This window comes from Aspergillus fischeri, genomic scaffold (assembly GCF_000149645.3).
Source record: "Aspergillus fischeri NRRL 181 1099437636266 genomic scaffold, whole genome shotgun sequence".
In the NCBI taxonomy this organism is placed as follows: domain Eukaryota; kingdom Fungi; phylum Ascomycota; class Eurotiomycetes; order Eurotiales; family Aspergillaceae; genus Aspergillus; species Aspergillus fischeri.
This window is the reverse complement of record NW_001509760.1, coordinates 3,730,564-3,748,178: the sequence shown is the minus strand read 5'-3', so window position 1 is coordinate 3,748,178 and position 17,615 is coordinate 3,730,564. Positions and strand designations below refer to the sequence as shown.

The window sequence follows — 17,615 nt, the reverse complement described above, 5'->3', positions numbered from 1 at the left end:
ATTGCAGTTTCCCAACCATGCGTGACGTGACTCTTCAGGACACGGCCAAATGTCTCCACGATATCGACCAAAAACTTGTCGAGCACAACGGTGGGTGTATGGCTTGCAGATGGGCATTGTTCTGCAACGGACCAGTTCCATTTCACTTCCCATCAAGTTCGCATGCATACTATGCTGACGCAACCTGGTGTAGCTCCCGAGGGTACACAAAGCCTAGCGACAGGCAAGCAACGATAAACATATGGTTTCGTGAGCGAGGTTGCCAACAGATCAAATCAAATCCATAACAATTCTGTCCCATGACTTTCCAGCTGTGTCGGGAGATGGAGTCTGGATCCTAGGCGCTAGATAAAAAGGGGAATTGAGGACAGACTCATTTATCGGCATTCGAGAGGGATAGTGGTGCTTGGTTTTCAAAGCCTCTCTTCTCAAGCTGGCGTTTTCCTCTCGCAAGTCCTGGATTTCCTGGAGCAACAACTGTTGGGACTCTAGCTCCAACATCATTGTCCCCAAATTCGACAAGAGCTCGGGATGAAACTCCTGAGATGTAGGAAACTTCCCACGCTGGATCAGAAAGTGTCGCGCTCGAGACATGATGTCAGAGTTTGATGCCGTACTGGGCACATTCTGGGCGCCCTGCTGCTGACTATCAACCGGCGAAGAATGGACAGGCGGACTTTGCAGACTTGTCTGTGTGGTCAGGATGTCTGCCGGACCTGTGCGACTATGCATTATAGCTGGATGTGGAACAGGTGTGCTGCTCCGAGAGACGTCCGGTGAAGCCGCCAATGAGTTGATTGGAGGCGGCGTCAGATCCCATCGCTTATCTCTGCAAGAAGGACAATAAAAATTGCCTGTAGAAGCAGCTCTAGCAGGATCTGACAGACATCGTGCATGGTATGACCTACAACAAGTCTCGCAAAGCATCAAATCATCTGGACTTCGACACTCTGAGCAGACCAAATTGTGAGGTTTCCCTGCTTCTGCAATCACGTGTACACGTTAGTGATTCTATAAGCCTGTAGACTAGAATGGAGAACTAACTGATCCAGTCCGTGTAAATACGGCTCTTCTCATTATCTGTAAACACATGAGAATCAACTTTCGAGGGCACCGGATGGCCCAGCTCTACTGCGATCTTATCGTTCGGCGACCTGTCAAGACCTGCACGGCCTTGACCAGGGTAGTTTTGACTAGCCAGACTTCTCAGCATCTCAGCGACCAGGACCGCGCTTCTTTCGAAAAGGAACGCTCATATAAGAGTCAATTCTACAAAATAATACGAAACAGTAGGACCAAACCTCTCGCAGCCAAAAAACGGATACTGCCAGGCGGTGAGACGATACCGAAGAACTTGCCGACTTTTATCCGAACGAGCGCCGATGCACGTCACTCGACTTGCCCCAATCCATAATCCATCAAGAATTCAAGATCCCTTGACGATTAAGCTTTTCCTTACTTCTTGGCCGAGCGCGCACTTTCCTTGATCTACGATCTAAAACCTTCTCGTCATCTTCGTCGTGTGAATTGAGATGAGACCCTCAGTCGCGCTTAGAAGAAGAGATCATCTCCCGCATAATTGAATGCCGCAGAGCAAAGATCGACAATGCCAGGGGTACCATCCAACAAGGCTTGCGAACGTTGTAAAAAGAGACATCTCAAGGTGTGTTTCACGAGCTCAGTTGGACAATTTGACGCATTTCCTGACCTTTCAGTGCGACGAAACACGGCCAAGCTGTCAGCGTTGTACCAATGCTGGCGTAGAATGCCCTGGTTATGTCCAAACCCGCAAGTTCATAGACCAAGGTGCTTCTGTAAGGCGTCGATATGCACCTTACAATGAAGTTCACTCAAAGCCACATGCAGCCAAATCGAAGGAGGGTGTAAGTCTGTGCACTTCCCTTATGCTTGTTTATGATTACATCTCATACCAAGACAGGTAGCCGGCATTCACACAACAGATTTTGAGCAAAATGTGATGCAAAGTACCGCTGACCAAGGTCTGTCTCACGCCAACTCTGGCTTGGGAACTGCCGAGATCACTCAGTTAGCGGTCCGTTCAACGCCAAATGAGCTAGTGTCAACCGTGCAAGACCCACCCGTGCAAACAGACGGCATGGCCGAGGTTGTGAATCAATCCGCAGTACAGGCTGGGCCAACCGAAATTGCAGGTTCTGATCAGCAGAGTGCTTCCAGTCGGAGCAACGCACAGAGCCCATTTTCGCCAAATAAGACGGCAGCTGGAGGCTTCGCCGTGCCAAATAACGTCTACGGCGAGCTCAAGAAAACCACTGCCGCTACGCATTTGAACTCTCCAAGAAGTCCTTCGCAGCGTGGTGAGGAAGAGAAGTTTCAGGATATATTCTCGGAGCTAATGACTGGTACTGAGCACGAGCTTGCATTTCTTACGAGGCACTTCTCAGCGACTCTGGGACCTTGGTTCGTAAAGTCTCTCTTAGGCTGCTACCTTTTGTGCTCATTCATCTCAGGCTAGACATCTCGGACTCTGGAAAGTTCTTTTCAGCATACGTTCCAGTTCGCGCGATTGATGATCCCTGTCTCAAGTATGCAATCGCAGCTCTGGCAGCGAAGCACCTGGGCAGAGTCAAAGGCGTAATATCTCCGGCCGGTGGAGGACTGTTTACCAGTCCGCCGACAATGGAGGTGTACCCGAATTCGGCTCAGGTGGACTGGTTTCTAAAAGCTGCTAATTACTACTATCTTGCCGCTTCTCATATCAACACCTCTGTCTCCGATGCCTATTCAGCTGTCTCCAGCACAGCCGTCCTGGAGTCGCCAGTGGAGACCGTCAGTCGATGGCTGAACCTCCAAGTACAGCAAACTGGACATGGACCTCCTACGGAGCAACCAGTCATAGGGACCTTTTGGAGAAAAGTGGAAGACTTACTCGCCGCGGCGGTCATCCTCACAACGTACAAGCTCTTGGATGAAGCTGGAGAAATGTGGCAATCGTATGTTGCATTATTAAGCGCATCCCCGGTTGCGTGCTTCGCTAACCTCTGAACAGTCATCTCAATGGCGCCAAATCTGCTTTTGATAGTATGTTGCAAATTTACAGCAATTATGCAGAGCCTCCACAATTTTCACATGGGATTGCGGCCTGCTTTTTTGACTTTGCTCGCTTTGACTATCTAGGAGCCTATTTCAATCGGTCTTTGACACACTTTGATCCGGACAGCCTCGCACTATGGAGAGCCGCCGGCATCCCCATTGACGAACAAGGAAACCTCCGGTTAGAGAGTGGACTGACTCGAAACCCAATGATGCTCCAACGAGAAGACTTGGCAGCAAACAGTCTGATCTGGCTTCTGAACAAGGTTCTCAACTTCTTGGCTGCTTCGAAAAGGTCCCAGGTAGAGCAGTGGGTTGGCCAGCCACCGACCAATTCACCTTCTCCAACCGTCACATCTCCACGTTCTCAGCCGACGACATCCACCTGGCTGAGACTCTGCTTCGAGTTCCAAACGTGGGTCGAGAAGATCCCCGAGACATTTCGCCCCTGCCTGCGTCTTGCTCGCCCCAAGGATCTATCCAAACTACCTGAGATCGCCGAGATGCCGTTCCCCGAGATCTTCTATGGCATGACATCCTGCGCCGCGGCGATGCAGCAGTATCAATTTGGCCGTCTTGCACTGTTACTCAACCGTCCGCCGGATGTGATCAGCGCACCGAGCACCGCCTTTGACCGGCTACAGGGCTACCGAGAGCTGACGAAAGAAGTCGACTACCGCTGCAAGGAGATTTGCGGCATCGCTCTCGGCAGACCGCAAGGTGGTGTCCGTATCTACATGATACCCCTGCTCTTTGCCGTGGGGCAGTGTCTCGAGAGCCCCGAGGAACGCCAGATTATTGGAGACCTGCTACGCGGCGTCGAAGCTGATCTAGGATGGGCGACTGGTTCGCAAATTCGGAAACTTCAGAATCTGTGGGATCAATGATAGATCGATGCTGCAAAGTTGCTTGCGCCATCGGCCACCATAGAAATCCACAACATGACAGCGCTTGTCTGCGAGATTGATTCGGCATTCGTGCAACAAACTGAAGTCAACCTAGTTACTTGTCGAGCCCTACGTCATTGACGTTATAGGAATCCTTTCGCAGTCTCGGAGGTGAATCGATCAACCACGGCTCTCAGAACGCCTATCCGCTACAGATACAGACATGAATCTGCATTAAGATCTGGAACAGATGCGGATACTGGTTCTAAATGACCATAACGACTTGGATGTGGCCAAGATACAAATATACCTACGCCATAGCACGACACAACTATATCAAACAGCATCACTATCGTGTTCATACTCTTAATCTAATCGCAGTCTGCGTGTCCTACAAGATGGTCTACGAATCAGCGCAGTACAACTTGGCTAACAACAATGAAGCGTTGCAGAAATGGGTGATACCATCAGAACCTCGAGTACCGGAAGTTCATTCCGGGTTCATACCCGGCAACCAATTATTTCGGACCTCGGAAATTGATGCCGAGTCTATGTGACGCGTCAGAATAGCGTCAGGTTCTACCAGAAGAAGAAAAGTCGAAAGCTCGATTGATAGCCATACCAGGTGCCTAGAAACAAATTCGCTCCAATTATCATAGTGTCACCAATTCGCCAAGCTGATGCGAATACCATGCAGTGTAATCGAATGAAGAAGACAGGAAAAGCAAAGATCAAGCATTCAAATGCACCAGCTTGTTAGTCCCATTTGGCACCATTTTCGCCAATCTCACTTACTGGGATTCTCCCTTCAGCTGTCATATAACAAAATCGCACGAAGAGAACTTCTGAGTGTCAAACTGAGAGGTCAAATTCCAAACTGCTAAACGGTTCAGTCTCATGGATCAAAGTAGTACTCCTCGGGACCGGCATCGCCAGAGCCGCATTGAGAGACCCGGCGTCCGGCCTTCTTCCTGTCGGACGCGAGAATCTGGGCGAATTTGGACCTTTCACGGATCTTAGGTCCGTTCCAATAGAAGATGTAGATCGGGGTGATGAAGATGATGGATAGGAAGCCGAGGAGGGTGGAAGGCCATTCCAGGGGGAGTGATTTGCTCATGTATTTGTACACTTGGCATTTATTAGCACAGCACCTGAGTATCTTTCAAAAATTGTGCTGGTCTTACTTGGAACGGAATACATGGCTGCGATGCCTGCCAGGAAGTCTCGTGCTAGGGCATTGCCCCCGGTTGCTGAGGCGGAATAGGGTCCGTAGGAGGCAATCATGTAGTCGATTGTGGCCATATAGATGGAATACTGTCTCCGCGTTAAGGCAAGTCCAGCAGTCCTGAGGAGAACTTACATTCGCTATCGCAATGCAGGCGGAAAATATCATCGGCGCTATCCAGTGGACGTTGTGCTTCGGACCTAGACTGGTCCATGCGAAGCCAAAAAGACCAATCGTCAAGAGTGGAGCAACTAATACTATTATGAGTTTGACAGGCAAATGGAGAAGAGAGAAGAGACCTACCCCATAGTAGCCAGTATAGACGGACTTCGGGCTGGAGCGCGTCAGGATCTCGTTCAAGCACACGGCAGTGGCGATGAATCCAGGGCAGAAAGGAGAACCAAGCCAGAAAGTATCCAATCATGATCCTTTATAATTAGCAAGCACTTGCTTCGCGGTTATCGTCGAGAGAGACTTACGGAATGAAGGCCAACCCGATTGTGATGGTATTGAAATTCCACTGCTTGTAGACAGGTTCGTAGGATTGCAGGAAAGTGAAGATCAAGGCGTCACTGAACCCACTGAGGAGGGAAAGCCATAGCACAATCGGCTCCCGGACGAACATGACGAACGGACGAGCCCAGAGAGTCGCAAAGTACTTGAGGTCAACCCGTTTGCCTTTGAGCTCGTCACCACTGTACACCTCCTCTCCCTGCTTGCGTCTCTTTCTAGCTTCTCTCGTCACGAGAATGCTGCAGCGCGTTTCCGGCACCCAAAAGTGCACGGCTTGGACGAAGCCACCCAGGATGAGCTGGAGCCAGAAGTTCCAATGCCAGCTCAGAAAAGTCGTTACGAAGCCTCCGACAATGGGTGCCACGACTGATCCTGCTACCGATGCAAAGACAATGTACGCCACAGCGTACTGTTGCCGATCTGGTTCCCACATATCCGCAACCATACCGAGTGTCACAGAGCCACCGGCAGATGACAGACCACCCAACGCACGACAGACCACGATGGTGCCAAAATTAGGAGCCAGGGCACATGGTATCTGCCATATGTTCACAAAGAGCAAACTGAGTTGCATGACGGGCCATCTCCCATACTCTTCACTCCAGGGAGCCCAGAACTCGCTACCGAATCCGTACGCAATGAGGAAGTCCATTTGACCCACTCTTGCGGCTTGTTTTGCAATGCGAAAGTGTTTAGCAATCGGAGTGATACCGCTGGCGTAGAAACTGGCATTGAAGTTCATGGAAATCTGAACCATGACAACGGCCGTCAAGATTGTCCATTTCTTCCACGATGGATAGGAGAACCCCAATTTATCATAACAGTCACTCTCCTTCAACTCTACCTTGCCATCGGCCCGTCCATCAGCCGCCCCATCGGCTCCCTCTTCCTTCCGCCGTTCCTCTCCATGGCAGGCTCTAGACTGAGACGCAGGCGAATGCGCTGCGGTACCATCGGGAGCCTCTTGCTTCTCCCCATCAGACAAGCCAAGCTCCTGGGAAATGTTGAACTCGGGATGGGAGTCATGGGAGGCAGACATGGTGCATTGAGTTTGAATTGATGAAATGGTTCAATAGAAGGTTGCGAGCGGTGCTCATGATGAGTCCTGCCTCAATCAGAATGGGGAGTTTTCTCCATTAAATGCGTCTAGCTCTGCCATACGAGAATCGCCTCTCGCGGCCGGCCTAGACTACGATTATCACCTTCTTGCCTCCGATTGGTTTGACGTCACGCTACCATAGGCCAGGGTAGGCTCTACCAAGCTTCACCGAGCGTTTGGATGTGGAGGAAACATCCGGGGAGGGTAATGCAGTCGACTGCCAATAGTTCTCCGCATTTGCCTCCGCGATTAAGAAAAGGATAGGGCGCAATTGTACCCCGGGGACAATGGAACGTGGACTCCTCAAACCTAGCAGTCGGCCGCCCCGAGCTTGTGAACTGCGGCGTGGCCAATATGGGCCGGATCTGCATTCCGAGGCTGATTGAAATGGACTCCCTCAGACAAAGGTGAGTCTCTGGGGAACCCGGGATGCTCTGGAGTCCTTCGAAATCTCAAGAGTAGATTGTGGAGAGGCTAGAGTTTCTCCATATTCCTGGTGATGATGGAATTCGTCGTCAAGACATTACATCATTACGCGACTGTTTCATCCTGCCAACGGTAGTCGGGCTTGAGGATTATGATGGTGGAGAAGATAAACCTGAAGGAAAGGCAAAAGATAGTAGCAATAGGGCGATCTGGACGCTCTCTGAGAAGGAAAAGACCAGACCGGCAAGACGGTGGAGGAGGGTAAGAAACGAGGAAAGCCCGAGAGCAAGAGCGTCACACGGCAAGGGATGTGCCTTTGGCAGCCTCCAACCTTTTGAGCAAGCCGGCTGTAAAATGTTGCCTTGAAGTAATTACTAGGAAACCCTGACTTTAATCTTCTGTATGAGCAATTGAATGGTAGACATAGGGGCATGGTACAGTCGGGATGCTCTTCTTCGGTGATCACATTCAACCGGTGGTCTCGTAGTATCATCTTCAAGGCACATACTTGGACGAGCCCAGTTAAGCATACTCATCAATATTTTCGTTTCCCATCTCAGAAGAGTGTACTCGTTGTACAGTCTACTTCAGATAAAACGCCAGATCCGCTCCGTCCCCTCGCTCCCAAGCCAGCTCCCCATTTCCAAGATACCGGAACGGATTGGTCGTGTTGTACCGGATATCAAAATGTTCGCCGTGGATAGTTCTCAGGACAGCTACGCCATGTTTAGTACATTCTGGTAAATAGCCAGCAGTAACTCACCCTTGTAGTGCAAGACACTTCCCGGATACATTGCCGTCACCGTGACGCCCTCTCCCTTGTTCTTCTTGCTGTACCAGGCATGGCAGCCCTTGGACCAGACCGCGCGTTTAAGATTCTCCTGCGCGTAGATGTTGTAATCACGGACGACGGAGTCTTTGACGGCAACCGATCTGGATACGTCAGTAGATGCCCTGGTATCTGACTAAGGACAGACATACTTGATATCTTCGCTTGCGAACTTTTGGACCCAATCTAACATATAATCCGCTGTCCAGGCGAGCATCTGCGGTACCGAGCCATGTCCAATTGGGCAGTTCGGGCCAGCAAACATGAAGTAGTTGGGGATACCAGCCGCGCAGACAGAAAAATACGCCTCAGGCTTTTCCTTCCACTCCTCGTCGAGACGGCGTCCGTCTCGGCCGACGAGCTCCCAGGCAGGAATGAAAGAGGTGTTGAATCCGGTAGCACAGACGACCAGGTCAAACTCCTCGACGCCTTTGTCTGTCTGAATACCGGTCTCGGTAATGCGTTGGATGCTGTCGAAGCAAATGTCCGCGTTGTCTGCCTGCAGGGCTTCGAGGTAGCCGTCTCCGGGGCTGAGACGGCGGCATCCAATTTCATACTTTGGGATGAGCTTGTCGGCTAACTCTGGGTCCTTGGACAGCCGGGCTCGCATAACGCTGTCGATGAGCTTGAACAGGAACCTGTTCTCTTCGGAGCCGGAGAGCATGAGTCGGAAAACGGAGTTGACCCTGAGGGGATATTAGCACAATTCTGATATTGGCAGAGACGAACCTACGAGTCCTCGACTGTCTTGCGGTATTTGAGAAACTCCTCAGGGTCATCTCTAAAACGCTGCTTTTCCTCTTCCGTGAATTCAAAGTTCGTCCCCATGCCATCTTTGGTCAGATTCCCGCAGAGATTCGTCGACACCCAGGTCGCGCGGCGGATGTAGTTGACAATCTTTGCAGCTTTTGGCTGGAGCGCTGGAACGATCTGCAGAGCAGAAGATCCGTTGCCAATGACGGCAATTCTCTTGCCTGTCCAGTCATAGTCCGGATCCCTATATCGTTAGTTACAGAGCACCAGCGAATTACCTTAGCGCTTACCATCGGGCACTATGAAGGAGTTTTCCTTGAAATAAATCCATTCCCTCGACATCGGGCCATTTCCATTGACTGTCCCAAGTCAGTCTCATACGTGACGCCCGGAGTGAGAGTTGCGTACTTTAGGATGCCACTGCCGTCCACTACGATATCGGCTACGTCCTCGATGAGCGAACCTGCCTGCTCCAGCGTGAGTTTCCACTTTCCGTCTCTTTCGTCCCAAGCCGCTTGTAGAAGCTTCGTGTTGAATGTGATTTTGTCTCTGAGACCGTATTTGTCCGTCGTGTTGACGATGTAGTCCTGGATCTCTGGTCCGCTGGCATAGAACTTGGACCAGTTAGGATTTGGTTCGAATGGGAAGACATAGCTATCTATTTGGTATTAGAACAAGCAGCAGTGAATGTGAATAAAGCTTACGGGCCGGAATGTCACTACCAGAATCATCAGCGGATACTCTTACGTAGAGAAAGCTAAGAACTAACCATCCAACCCCGGGATAGACATTCTCGTACCACGTCCCTCCAACCTCTGGATTCTTCTCGTAGATAGTATAATCCACAAAGTCCATTGGTCTCTCGTGCTTCAACTTGTACGCCAGTATCAACCCCGAGAAGCCCGCGCCTATGCAAACCACTCGGAGCTTTCGAGGGGTAAACGCAAATTGACTTGGGTCAACAGACCAGTCATCCTGGATGTGGCCGTTTGAAACTGAGAATGATTCATTTGAAGGCATTTTGCTGGTACTTGTCACTTTTCACCGACCGCGATCGAGCACAGGGTAGATTAAGGGGATATATGTCGGTTATCGACCCCTTTCGAGACCAGTCACGCCAGGAAGCTCAGTTGCTGGGCCCTGTCCATTTCTGTTCTGGACCGTCGGATATAACTCCGGTCAGTACGAAGTAGCTTGTGAGGAGAAATAGAGCCGTTTGGCTAGTTGCATGATTAGTAGGTTTAGTGGATGGGATGATCGTTCGACGGTTTGCTTGACGGGGAGTACTCTAGATAGTGTTACATATTAGAATGGGTCAGTGCAACGTAGCGTATGCACTCCACAGCCTATATTGTCAGATTATATGCGCCCTTGGTGGCTCCATTTAATAGCCGTTTACCTGTCGAGGCGGAAACGCTGAACAGCTGCTGGGCTACGGGTTGCCAATGCCCTTTCCACTTTCCAGGGGTATGGGCCAAAAGACCAAGATACCTCCCTCCTATTTTCGAGTTGGCATTCTGTCCTGTACGTTGAGCCGGTTTATCCTTGTCACCGCAGGGATGTATATGAGCCGTTTTTGGGGCTAATGGTGCCATGGCGCCCTAAAGCGTGCTAAATGCCCCGTCCTGTCGGAGACATCGTTGTATTGGAGCGGCGTGCGCGTTGACAGGAGGACATTATGTGGGCTGACTCTTATCCCTGCAAATTAATCATTGAAATGGAGAGTATACAAGGATATTAGATATGAGACATTATTGATCCAGACTCACTAGAGGCTGAGATTTCTGGTGATGCCTGTTTTCCGCCTTGGAGATCTTCTCAGTCTCACGGGAGACGTCATGTCCCTCGCTCATCCATCGCAATTGGAAAATGTGCTTCTCAGTCTCTCAGAAGATTCGTGACTTCTGACTGTCAGACACTTTCAATTGCGATGTCAAGCCCGTTCGGCGAGCCTTCCCCAGGCATAGACCTCAAAGAAAACCACACGCCCAGGAACAATGCCACGGTCATGGCACTGTACATTCTCGCCATTATTGCGATTGCCTTACGAATCACCGCCAGGCTAAAGGTGCAGCATGCCAATGTCCTGGCGGATGACTGGTTGATTGGTGTAGCACTTGTACGTCTCTGTCAATGAACAGGTCATTTGGGGCATACTGAGCGAAAACAGATCCCCGTCACGGCGAATCTCGTCTGCACCATTGTGGGTATGCAACCCTATACTGACCCCGCTACAGGTGCTCGAAGGTTAACGTATCTCAGGGGGCTACTATGGCCTTGGGAAACATGTCTGGGTGGTCGACATGGACAATGTGATCGTCGTGATGCAGGTATGGCCAACCAAACCTATGTGATAGATGAGACGGATGGGCTGATTCAACAGCTTCTGTTTGCATATGTTCTCATCTATGTCGTTGCTATTCCACTGATCAAGCTCTCTATCATCCTGTTCTATCGCCGCATCTTTGGCATGAACTGGGTGATGTGGATTTGTGCATTCTTGACCGTCGGCTACTGGTTCTCATGCACTATTGCGTTCCTCGTCTGTTGCCGACCATTATCATATTACTGGACACAGTATCGGGACCCCAGCGGGGGCAAATGTATCTTCAACCTCTACCCTTTCTACATTGGCAACGCGGCGGCCAACGTGGCAACGGACGGTATAATCCTAATGGTTCCCATCCCTCTGGTCTGGAAACTCCAGATGCGAACGGCACAGAAGATCCTGGTGTCCGGTATCTTCTTATTGGGAGGATTGTAGGTTGCCCTGTCCCTGATGAATGCATAGTGGAAGAGGCTAACAATTGCAGCGTGTGCGTCGCGAGCATCGTCCGCATCTATTTCATGACCTTCCTCAGCAGATCTCTCGACATTACCTGGATTATGGGCGACGTATTCATCTGGTCCAGCGTGGAACCGTGTATCGGCATTGTCTGCGCCTGTCTTCCAACCTTGCAGCCTCTTCTCAAATCAACTCTCAAGCACATCCTCGGATCCTCTCGGATAGCGGGCAAATTTGGCGCGAGTTCGTCGCAAGAGGTTGAGCTCCAGCGTAAAGCACGAATCCAGCGTGTCTCAGGTGGCCATGATAAACATCGTCTCTTACGCTCCCTTGACGACAGCCAGCACAGAAACAATGATGAACGTTTGATTCTCCGGCCTAAAGAGGACGAAGCAATCTTGACGACAAACTCGGAGCCTGCCGAAGGCACCCAATTCGTGGGAGACGAAGGCAGCGACAGTGAAAGAAATGAAAAGAATTCCATGTCGATCCGAGTGCATCGGGACTTTCAGCGGCAAGAAGAGCATGCTGGCCGGTGAGCAAGGCTTTAGAAGCAAAGCAATGCTGTTGCCTCCGCGATATGAGAAATCCACCTCCTCTACCTTAACATCAGATCCTATAACGGCGTCAGCATTAGAGTCAAGAAGGCATGGACAGAATGGTTTCTCTTTTCGTCTACCTGCGGAAATTCTCGGCGTCATCCTCAAATCTGCCTTCACCTCCATTTCTAACCAAGGCACAATTGCATTCTACGCTGTTCTTGAGCGCTTTCTATTGCGTGGTGTTATACCGCATCGGCCTGAGAAGGAAAGAGCACAGAGAGGAGTTTTGTTTCACCAGGGATCAGGCCATCGGTTTCGTTTCAGATCATGACGGAAACGCGGATGTAAAAGCGTCGGCTAGATGACGCTGGAGGATTGGATGTGGGAGGGGTGAGTACTTCCCTGCAGGGATCGAGACTTACGCGGGCGGGTATGTTAGCTGGGTTTGTAGAGAGCTATCTTCGACCTTCGTTAGAGAATTTGAAGAGAGTAGTACGTTGAGATGCTAGTGGTGGCGTTGGGACGATTCAGATCATTGTCAATAAAAGGTTGATGAAATGTTGAAGGTATGATCTCTGGTACGGGTAAGCTGCAGGCTTACTTGTGAGAGCAATCTAAGCGATACTTTTCCCATTTCCATCAAGTGATGAATATAAAAAGGACCTCTTAGCAGATGAGGTGAAAGCAAATTGGATATGATACGAACAATCAATTAAAGGGAGCCCCCAGGTACCATCATCAGTGTTTATACTTACTACACAACTGCAGACCACTAGACAGGCATCTTCCTCGAGGTCGCCTTCATACTTAAAGCTACTGCCGAGACCATTGATCTTCTATTTTATCCTTTGCCTCCCAGCTTGAAAGATCTTTCCCTTTTGTCTATAGTATCTAGAAGCAGATCTCAAAGCGCCTACATCACAATGGAGGAGGAAACTCATACTATCGACCCGGAAGGCGAAGTGATCATCATCGTGCATAAGCCCAATGCACATTTCGCCGTCTGGAATGATGAGAATGCTCCAGCTGAAGAGTCTGCTAATTCCCGTGAGTCACTAAGTATTACCTACTCGTCATATATTGACTAACAGTCTGCAGAAAAGCCAGACGGGATAGCTGATGAGCCCATGCTGTCGTCTGGTAGCGACTCTGATGCTTCGAATGACGAGCCAGCCAATGGGTCTGTCGAAAAGTTGGCCAGTATACCGTCTGAAGCCGACGTCCGTATTCAAGTGTCGGCGAAGCACTTGATGCTGGCCTCTCCCGTATTCAAGAAAGCCCTGACTGGCAAATGGAAGGAAGGTTCAACTTTTGTTGGTACTGGATCAGTCGAGATTACCACTGAGGGCTGATGTTGAGGCTTTCTTGATTCTCCTTCGAATTCTTCATTGCCAGCACCACAAACTCCCAAAGAGGGTGAGCCTCGAGCTCGCTGCTAAGATCGCTGTTCTCGCAGACTACTATGAATGCAACGATCTCGTGGGGTTCATCCGCGATGCGTGGATTATCTGTCTGCGGGAAGAACTTCCAGATACGTACTCACGGAACTTGATCTTGTGGCTGTGGATTTCTTGGTACTTCAATATGCCCATGAAGTTCAAGAAAGCGACCTCGATTGCCATGTCGCAGAGCAAGGATAAGATCGATGCACTGGAGCTGCCGATTCCAGCGCGCATCATTTGTAAGTCTGTACCAATCCTCTCAATAAAAGAGATTGCTGACCACGAATCTAGACGAGATGAACCAGAAAAGGCAACAGGCTATATGCAAGGTCATTCTTCAACTTCAGCAAGAACGTGATGCGTTCATGATAGGAATTAAAGGTTGCAACTTCGAGTGCAGGTCCATCATGCTTGGTTCTCTCACGGAGCAAATGCACAAAAAGGGTCTACTTGAGTCAGAGGTCAAATTTTATTACAAGGGTTGCAATGTCAAAGACTTGATCAAATCTGTCCAGTCATTTGTTGCCCCGAAGTGGAGGGCTTCAATCTACAGCTACGAGCCACGGTATGCCGATCACAAGTGCCCCTACAGTTCGTTTTCTCTATTGGAGGGTTCACGCGACACGGTGGCAGGTCTCCAACTGAAACAATTTCTTGTCAATTGATTTTTGGGCGATCGTTGTTCATACACTCATAGCTATCGTTCAATTCCAAGTTAATACACACGTAAGTAGACACATCATCATAGGTGACGTTGATACAAATCAAAAATGCAAATTCTGGACAGGAAACGGCTGTACCCTACTCAAACCTGCGTCTGTTTCAATTATGCAGCACATAGCGCAATCTCCTGGCGAACAGCGTCATTGACGATCTTAACGCCGAGTCAACACACACATGCACTCACACATCTCCTCATCTGCTTGCGAACCAGCTCAGTGGTCAAAAAGTCATTCGTAACCTCCACAACCAATTCCATCTGTTTCATCTCATCGACCTTGATATCCCCTAGACCATCAGGGACATTGAACCTGTACAACCGACCTGCATCATCCAACTCCGTATGCGTCTGGAGGAACGCATTCGCCTCCTTTTCAGGATCATGAACATCAAGCTGCGACAGCATACGCTCGAGCCCCATCTCCTCATGCATACCCTTGCCCTTGATGGAAGCAGTGCCCGCACCAATAGATACAACGCAGCCCAGCTGACTTGCCAGTACTCCCGGCCATAACCCGTTTGCCTCGGCCCACACCTGGCGCACGGGATTGACAATGTTCCGACTGCTATCGCAGTACTTCTTTCCGTCAGGGCCGATGGTGACAGGTTTGTAGCCAGCAAGGGACGCTAGGCAAGCTTGTCCTGCTTGAACTATTGTCGCAGTCATTGATAGCTCAGACGGACAGCGTTTGCTTTCGTAAGAGGTCAGGGGGAAGCTCTTCTGGGTCTTCCAATCGGTGAGGTAGATAACACTGATATGGGTCAGACAGATCACGCAATACTAAGTATGATGGACATACACTCTGCACGAGGGCTCTGACTCTCCGAACAGCGCATTCTCCTCATAACCCGATTGCACGAGGATGCTTCTGAGCTCAGACGCACATCTCTGGGGGTCGAACTTGGCATGGCCCAAGTGCAATGATCTCTGGGGTTCGGACTTGCCATGGCGCAAGTGCAGTGATCTCTGCTGGAAAGAGCACTCCAATAAATTCTGATATGCATTTATGCATTGCTCCACGTCCATTTTGAGACGACCAAGCATAATAGCGATTAACCTAGTACTCTTATTATGATGGTCACAAGAGCCTTAGAGGCGTACATACCCTCCTGACCCAACCCCGCCAATGACATCAAAGACTTCGCATGGTCTTGGTGGTTGACGTGGATCGATTGCTTGCATCATATATTTGAGCATATGGAGGGAGGAGAGACCGCGGATGCCTCCGCCGTCGAGGGATAAGATATTCAATTGCTTCCTTTGCTGATGCATTGTGTAAAAAATGTTGATATTGGACATGGCTACAAGCAATGATATTCGAGTACCAGCAGTTCTGACCTTTTTATATGTTGTTCTACGTCCTTATGTATCTGCTAAATAGGGATTGTTGTCTTTAGCAGACCTCTCAAGCGCCGAGCGACGACGAGCACTCTTAGCCAGTCATTTGGTTCAGCAAAGATGGATTGTTTTATAAAATGCTTGGGAAATGTCTGCGCTCGATCTAAGCCTATCAAATCTATCGAAGTAAGGCTGGATGCTGACCGTGGTCATCAGCAAGTGACGGCGCTTACTGGAGTGCAGATTGTTTCAACTGGGCTGGCGGTTATGTTCCCGGTGCTCGGGCCTTATGCAGGAATCTTGCTAAATCTGTCTTCATGTCGGTCCATGGTATATTATCGAGGTTATTGTATCCTGTATGCCCATGAGTTGAGACCTGCACATCTTGAACGACGAGATTATCCCAGCGCTACAGACACAAACCATTATTGGTCTTTCGACACTCACTCTTCTACTAGTGATTCTTTCCGGATTTCTTTGGGCTTTGACTGCTCAAATCTCCGGTTTAGTTCCAGTAGGGACAGCTTCTATCAGATAATGTCGCCAACGGCATCTGGGCTGCCAACAAAAAACAGGTCTGTTCGATTGTTTCCTGACGGCGCTACAACATCAGGACTATACAGCTGCCATTAACTCTCGCTTGATAGGTCATACCATCTTGGTTATTACCTGAATTATACAATTGACGTTGCAGCCCACTCTACATCATTTTGACAGGTTCCTCCGCTCTATCGGTTGCTTCATGGACTGGTCCAACAGATGAGATGTGACACTGTTGGTCCTCATTATTATGACGCAGCTCGACGCTTATGTGCTTCATATTATCAATCACTGCCGATTGAAAAACAATGAATTCTGTCATACATCAGAGACACAAACGTCATGGAAGAGTATATCCCCCATCAATCACAATATTAGCCCCCGTCATATAACTCGACGCATCCGAGGCACAAAACACATACGCCTGTGATCAAATCAGCACTGCTGTACTTCACCTGAAAGAAAAACTCACCCCTTTCAGCTCGTATGTATCCGCAAAACGCTGCGCAGGAACCATACTATACCACTTCTCCCTCCACTCCTTGGGATGGATATCCAGGATATCAGTCTCGATGAAACCAGGGGAGATGCAATTCACCCGGCAGAAATCCACCCATTCGACAGACAGGCATTTGGCCAGCTGCACAACCCCCGCTTTCGAGGCATTATACTACTCCCGTCAGCAATCACGCTGCAGTTGCTTAGCAAGAGAAAAGCATACCGCAGCTTGCTTCTGCGGAACATTCACCAGCGTCGCGCTCACAGACGCCGTGAAGATGACGTTGCCGCGTCCCTGGGCCTTGAAGATATTCGCGGCAGCCTGAGCAGTGTAGAACGCGCCGTCCAGGTTCACCTGCATGATCTCCTTCCATTGCTCGGCCGTGTAGTCCTCCGCCGCGACGTTCGAGGTGATCCCCGAGTTGACGACGATGATATCGAGTCCTCCAAAGTCGGAGGCAATCTGCTGGATGGTCCTCTCAATTTCGGCCTTGTTGCTGACGTTCGCTTGGTAAGCTGCGGCCTTGACGTTGTTCGCGGAGGCGATTTCTGCGGCGGTTGTGTCGGCCGTTTTGGACGAGTTGTAGATCAACGCGACCTGATCGTGAGCTTTTTCGCTATCATACATGGAAAGATGAGGCTGAGACATACATTGGCACCTGCTTCGGCCAGAGCACGACAAACTTCCAGGCCGATGCCACGAGCGCCGCCTGTCCGATCAGCGTTGTCGCCATGCGTATATTGGCAACTTACCAGTTATAGCGGCCACTTTGCCCGTGAGGTCAAAAGCCTTGAGCACGTGCTTGTTCTCTGGTTTCGCGAGGACCATTTTGAATCTGTTTGAATCTGAAGAGATGCTGATTTTGCACAACGGATGTATCTCCCCGCGATCAATACGTCAACCCCGCATCGGAGGCCCTCCGACGGTAAACCAGGAAACGATCA

At 50.0% G+C, this 17,615-nt stretch overlaps 8 protein-coding genes across 8 annotated transcripts, besides 1 other annotated feature; 4 read left to right on the top strand and 4 right to left on the bottom strand.

Annotated features, from left to right (window-relative positions):
- Positions 1–1,583: 1,583 nt before the first annotated feature.
- Positions 1,584–3,959, top strand: NFIA_059770 (Zn(II)2Cys6 transcription factor domain-containing protein; the record flags this gene model as incomplete). The annotated part of the gene is made up of 4 exons (XM_001258518.1): positions 1,584–1,883; positions 1,940–2,439; positions 2,490–2,972; positions 3,029–3,959. The coding sequence occupies 4 exons, from the start codon at positions 1,584–1,586 to the stop codon at positions 3,957–3,959; spliced, it is 2,214 nt and encodes a 737-aa protein (XP_001258519.1).
- An 895-nt stretch (positions 3,960–4,854) lies between these two features.
- Positions 4,855–6,736, bottom strand: NFIA_059760 (putative MFS multidrug transporter; the record flags this gene model as incomplete). The annotated part of the gene is made up of 5 exons (XM_001258517.1): positions 4,855–5,087; positions 5,144–5,273; positions 5,320–5,435; positions 5,488–5,612; positions 5,664–6,736. 5 exons carry the CDS (start codon positions 6,734–6,736, stop codon positions 4,855–4,857), a joined length of 1,677 nt encoding a protein of 558 aa, XP_001258518.1.
- Positions 6,737–7,804: 1,068 nt separating this feature from the next.
- On the bottom strand, positions 7,805–9,824 carry NFIA_059750 (flavin-containing monooxygenase; the record flags this gene model as incomplete). Its single annotated transcript, XM_001258516.1, has 8 exons — positions 7,805–7,938; positions 7,986–8,155; positions 8,204–8,737; positions 8,785–9,048; positions 9,095–9,163; positions 9,213–9,462; positions 9,509–9,522; positions 9,574–9,824. The coding sequence occupies 8 exons, from the start codon at positions 9,822–9,824 to the stop codon at positions 7,805–7,807; spliced, it is 1,686 nt and encodes a 561-aa protein (XP_001258517.1).
- A 910-nt stretch (positions 9,825–10,734) lies between these two features.
- On the top strand, positions 10,735–12,128 carry NFIA_059740 (putative integral membrane protein Pth11-like; the record flags this gene model as incomplete). The annotated part of the gene is made up of 5 exons (XM_001258515.1): positions 10,735–10,923; positions 10,975–11,011; positions 11,067–11,134; positions 11,188–11,564; positions 11,618–12,128. The coding sequence occupies 5 exons, from the start codon at positions 10,735–10,737 to the stop codon at positions 12,126–12,128; spliced, it is 1,182 nt and encodes a 393-aa protein (XP_001258516.1).
- Positions 12,129–13,054: 926 nt separating this feature from the next.
- Positions 13,055–13,483, top strand: NFIA_059730 (uncharacterized protein; the record flags this gene model as incomplete). The annotated part of the gene is made up of 2 exons (XM_001258514.1): positions 13,055–13,178; positions 13,230–13,483. 2 exons carry the CDS (start codon positions 13,055–13,057, stop codon positions 13,481–13,483), a joined length of 378 nt encoding a protein of 125 aa, XP_001258515.1.
- A 232-nt stretch (positions 13,484–13,715) lies between these two features.
- On the top strand, positions 13,716–14,238 carry NFIA_059720 (uncharacterized protein; the record flags this gene model as incomplete). Its single annotated transcript, XM_001258513.1, has 2 exons — positions 13,716–13,812; positions 13,865–14,238. 2 exons carry the CDS (start codon positions 13,716–13,718, stop codon positions 14,236–14,238), a joined length of 471 nt encoding a protein of 156 aa, XP_001258514.1.
- Positions 14,239–14,459: 221 nt separating this feature from the next.
- Positions 14,460–15,593, bottom strand: NFIA_059710 (uncharacterized protein; the record flags this gene model as incomplete). Its single annotated transcript, XM_001258512.1, has 3 exons — positions 14,460–15,045; positions 15,094–15,351; positions 15,400–15,593. The coding sequence occupies 3 exons, from the start codon at positions 15,591–15,593 to the stop codon at positions 14,460–14,462; spliced, it is 1,038 nt and encodes a 345-aa protein (XP_001258513.1).
- Positions 15,180–15,263: a microsatellite.
- A 919-nt stretch (positions 15,594–16,512) lies between the features above and the next one.
- NFIA_059700 (SDR family oxidoreductase) lies at positions 16,513–17,499 on the bottom strand (the record flags this gene model as incomplete). The annotated part of the gene is made up of 5 exons (XM_001258511.1): positions 16,513–16,596; positions 16,645–16,842; positions 16,894–17,268; positions 17,322–17,380; positions 17,424–17,499. The coding sequence occupies 5 exons, from the start codon at positions 17,497–17,499 to the stop codon at positions 16,513–16,515; spliced, it is 792 nt and encodes a 263-aa protein (XP_001258512.1).
- Between the last annotated feature and the right edge of the window lie 116 nt (positions 17,500–17,615).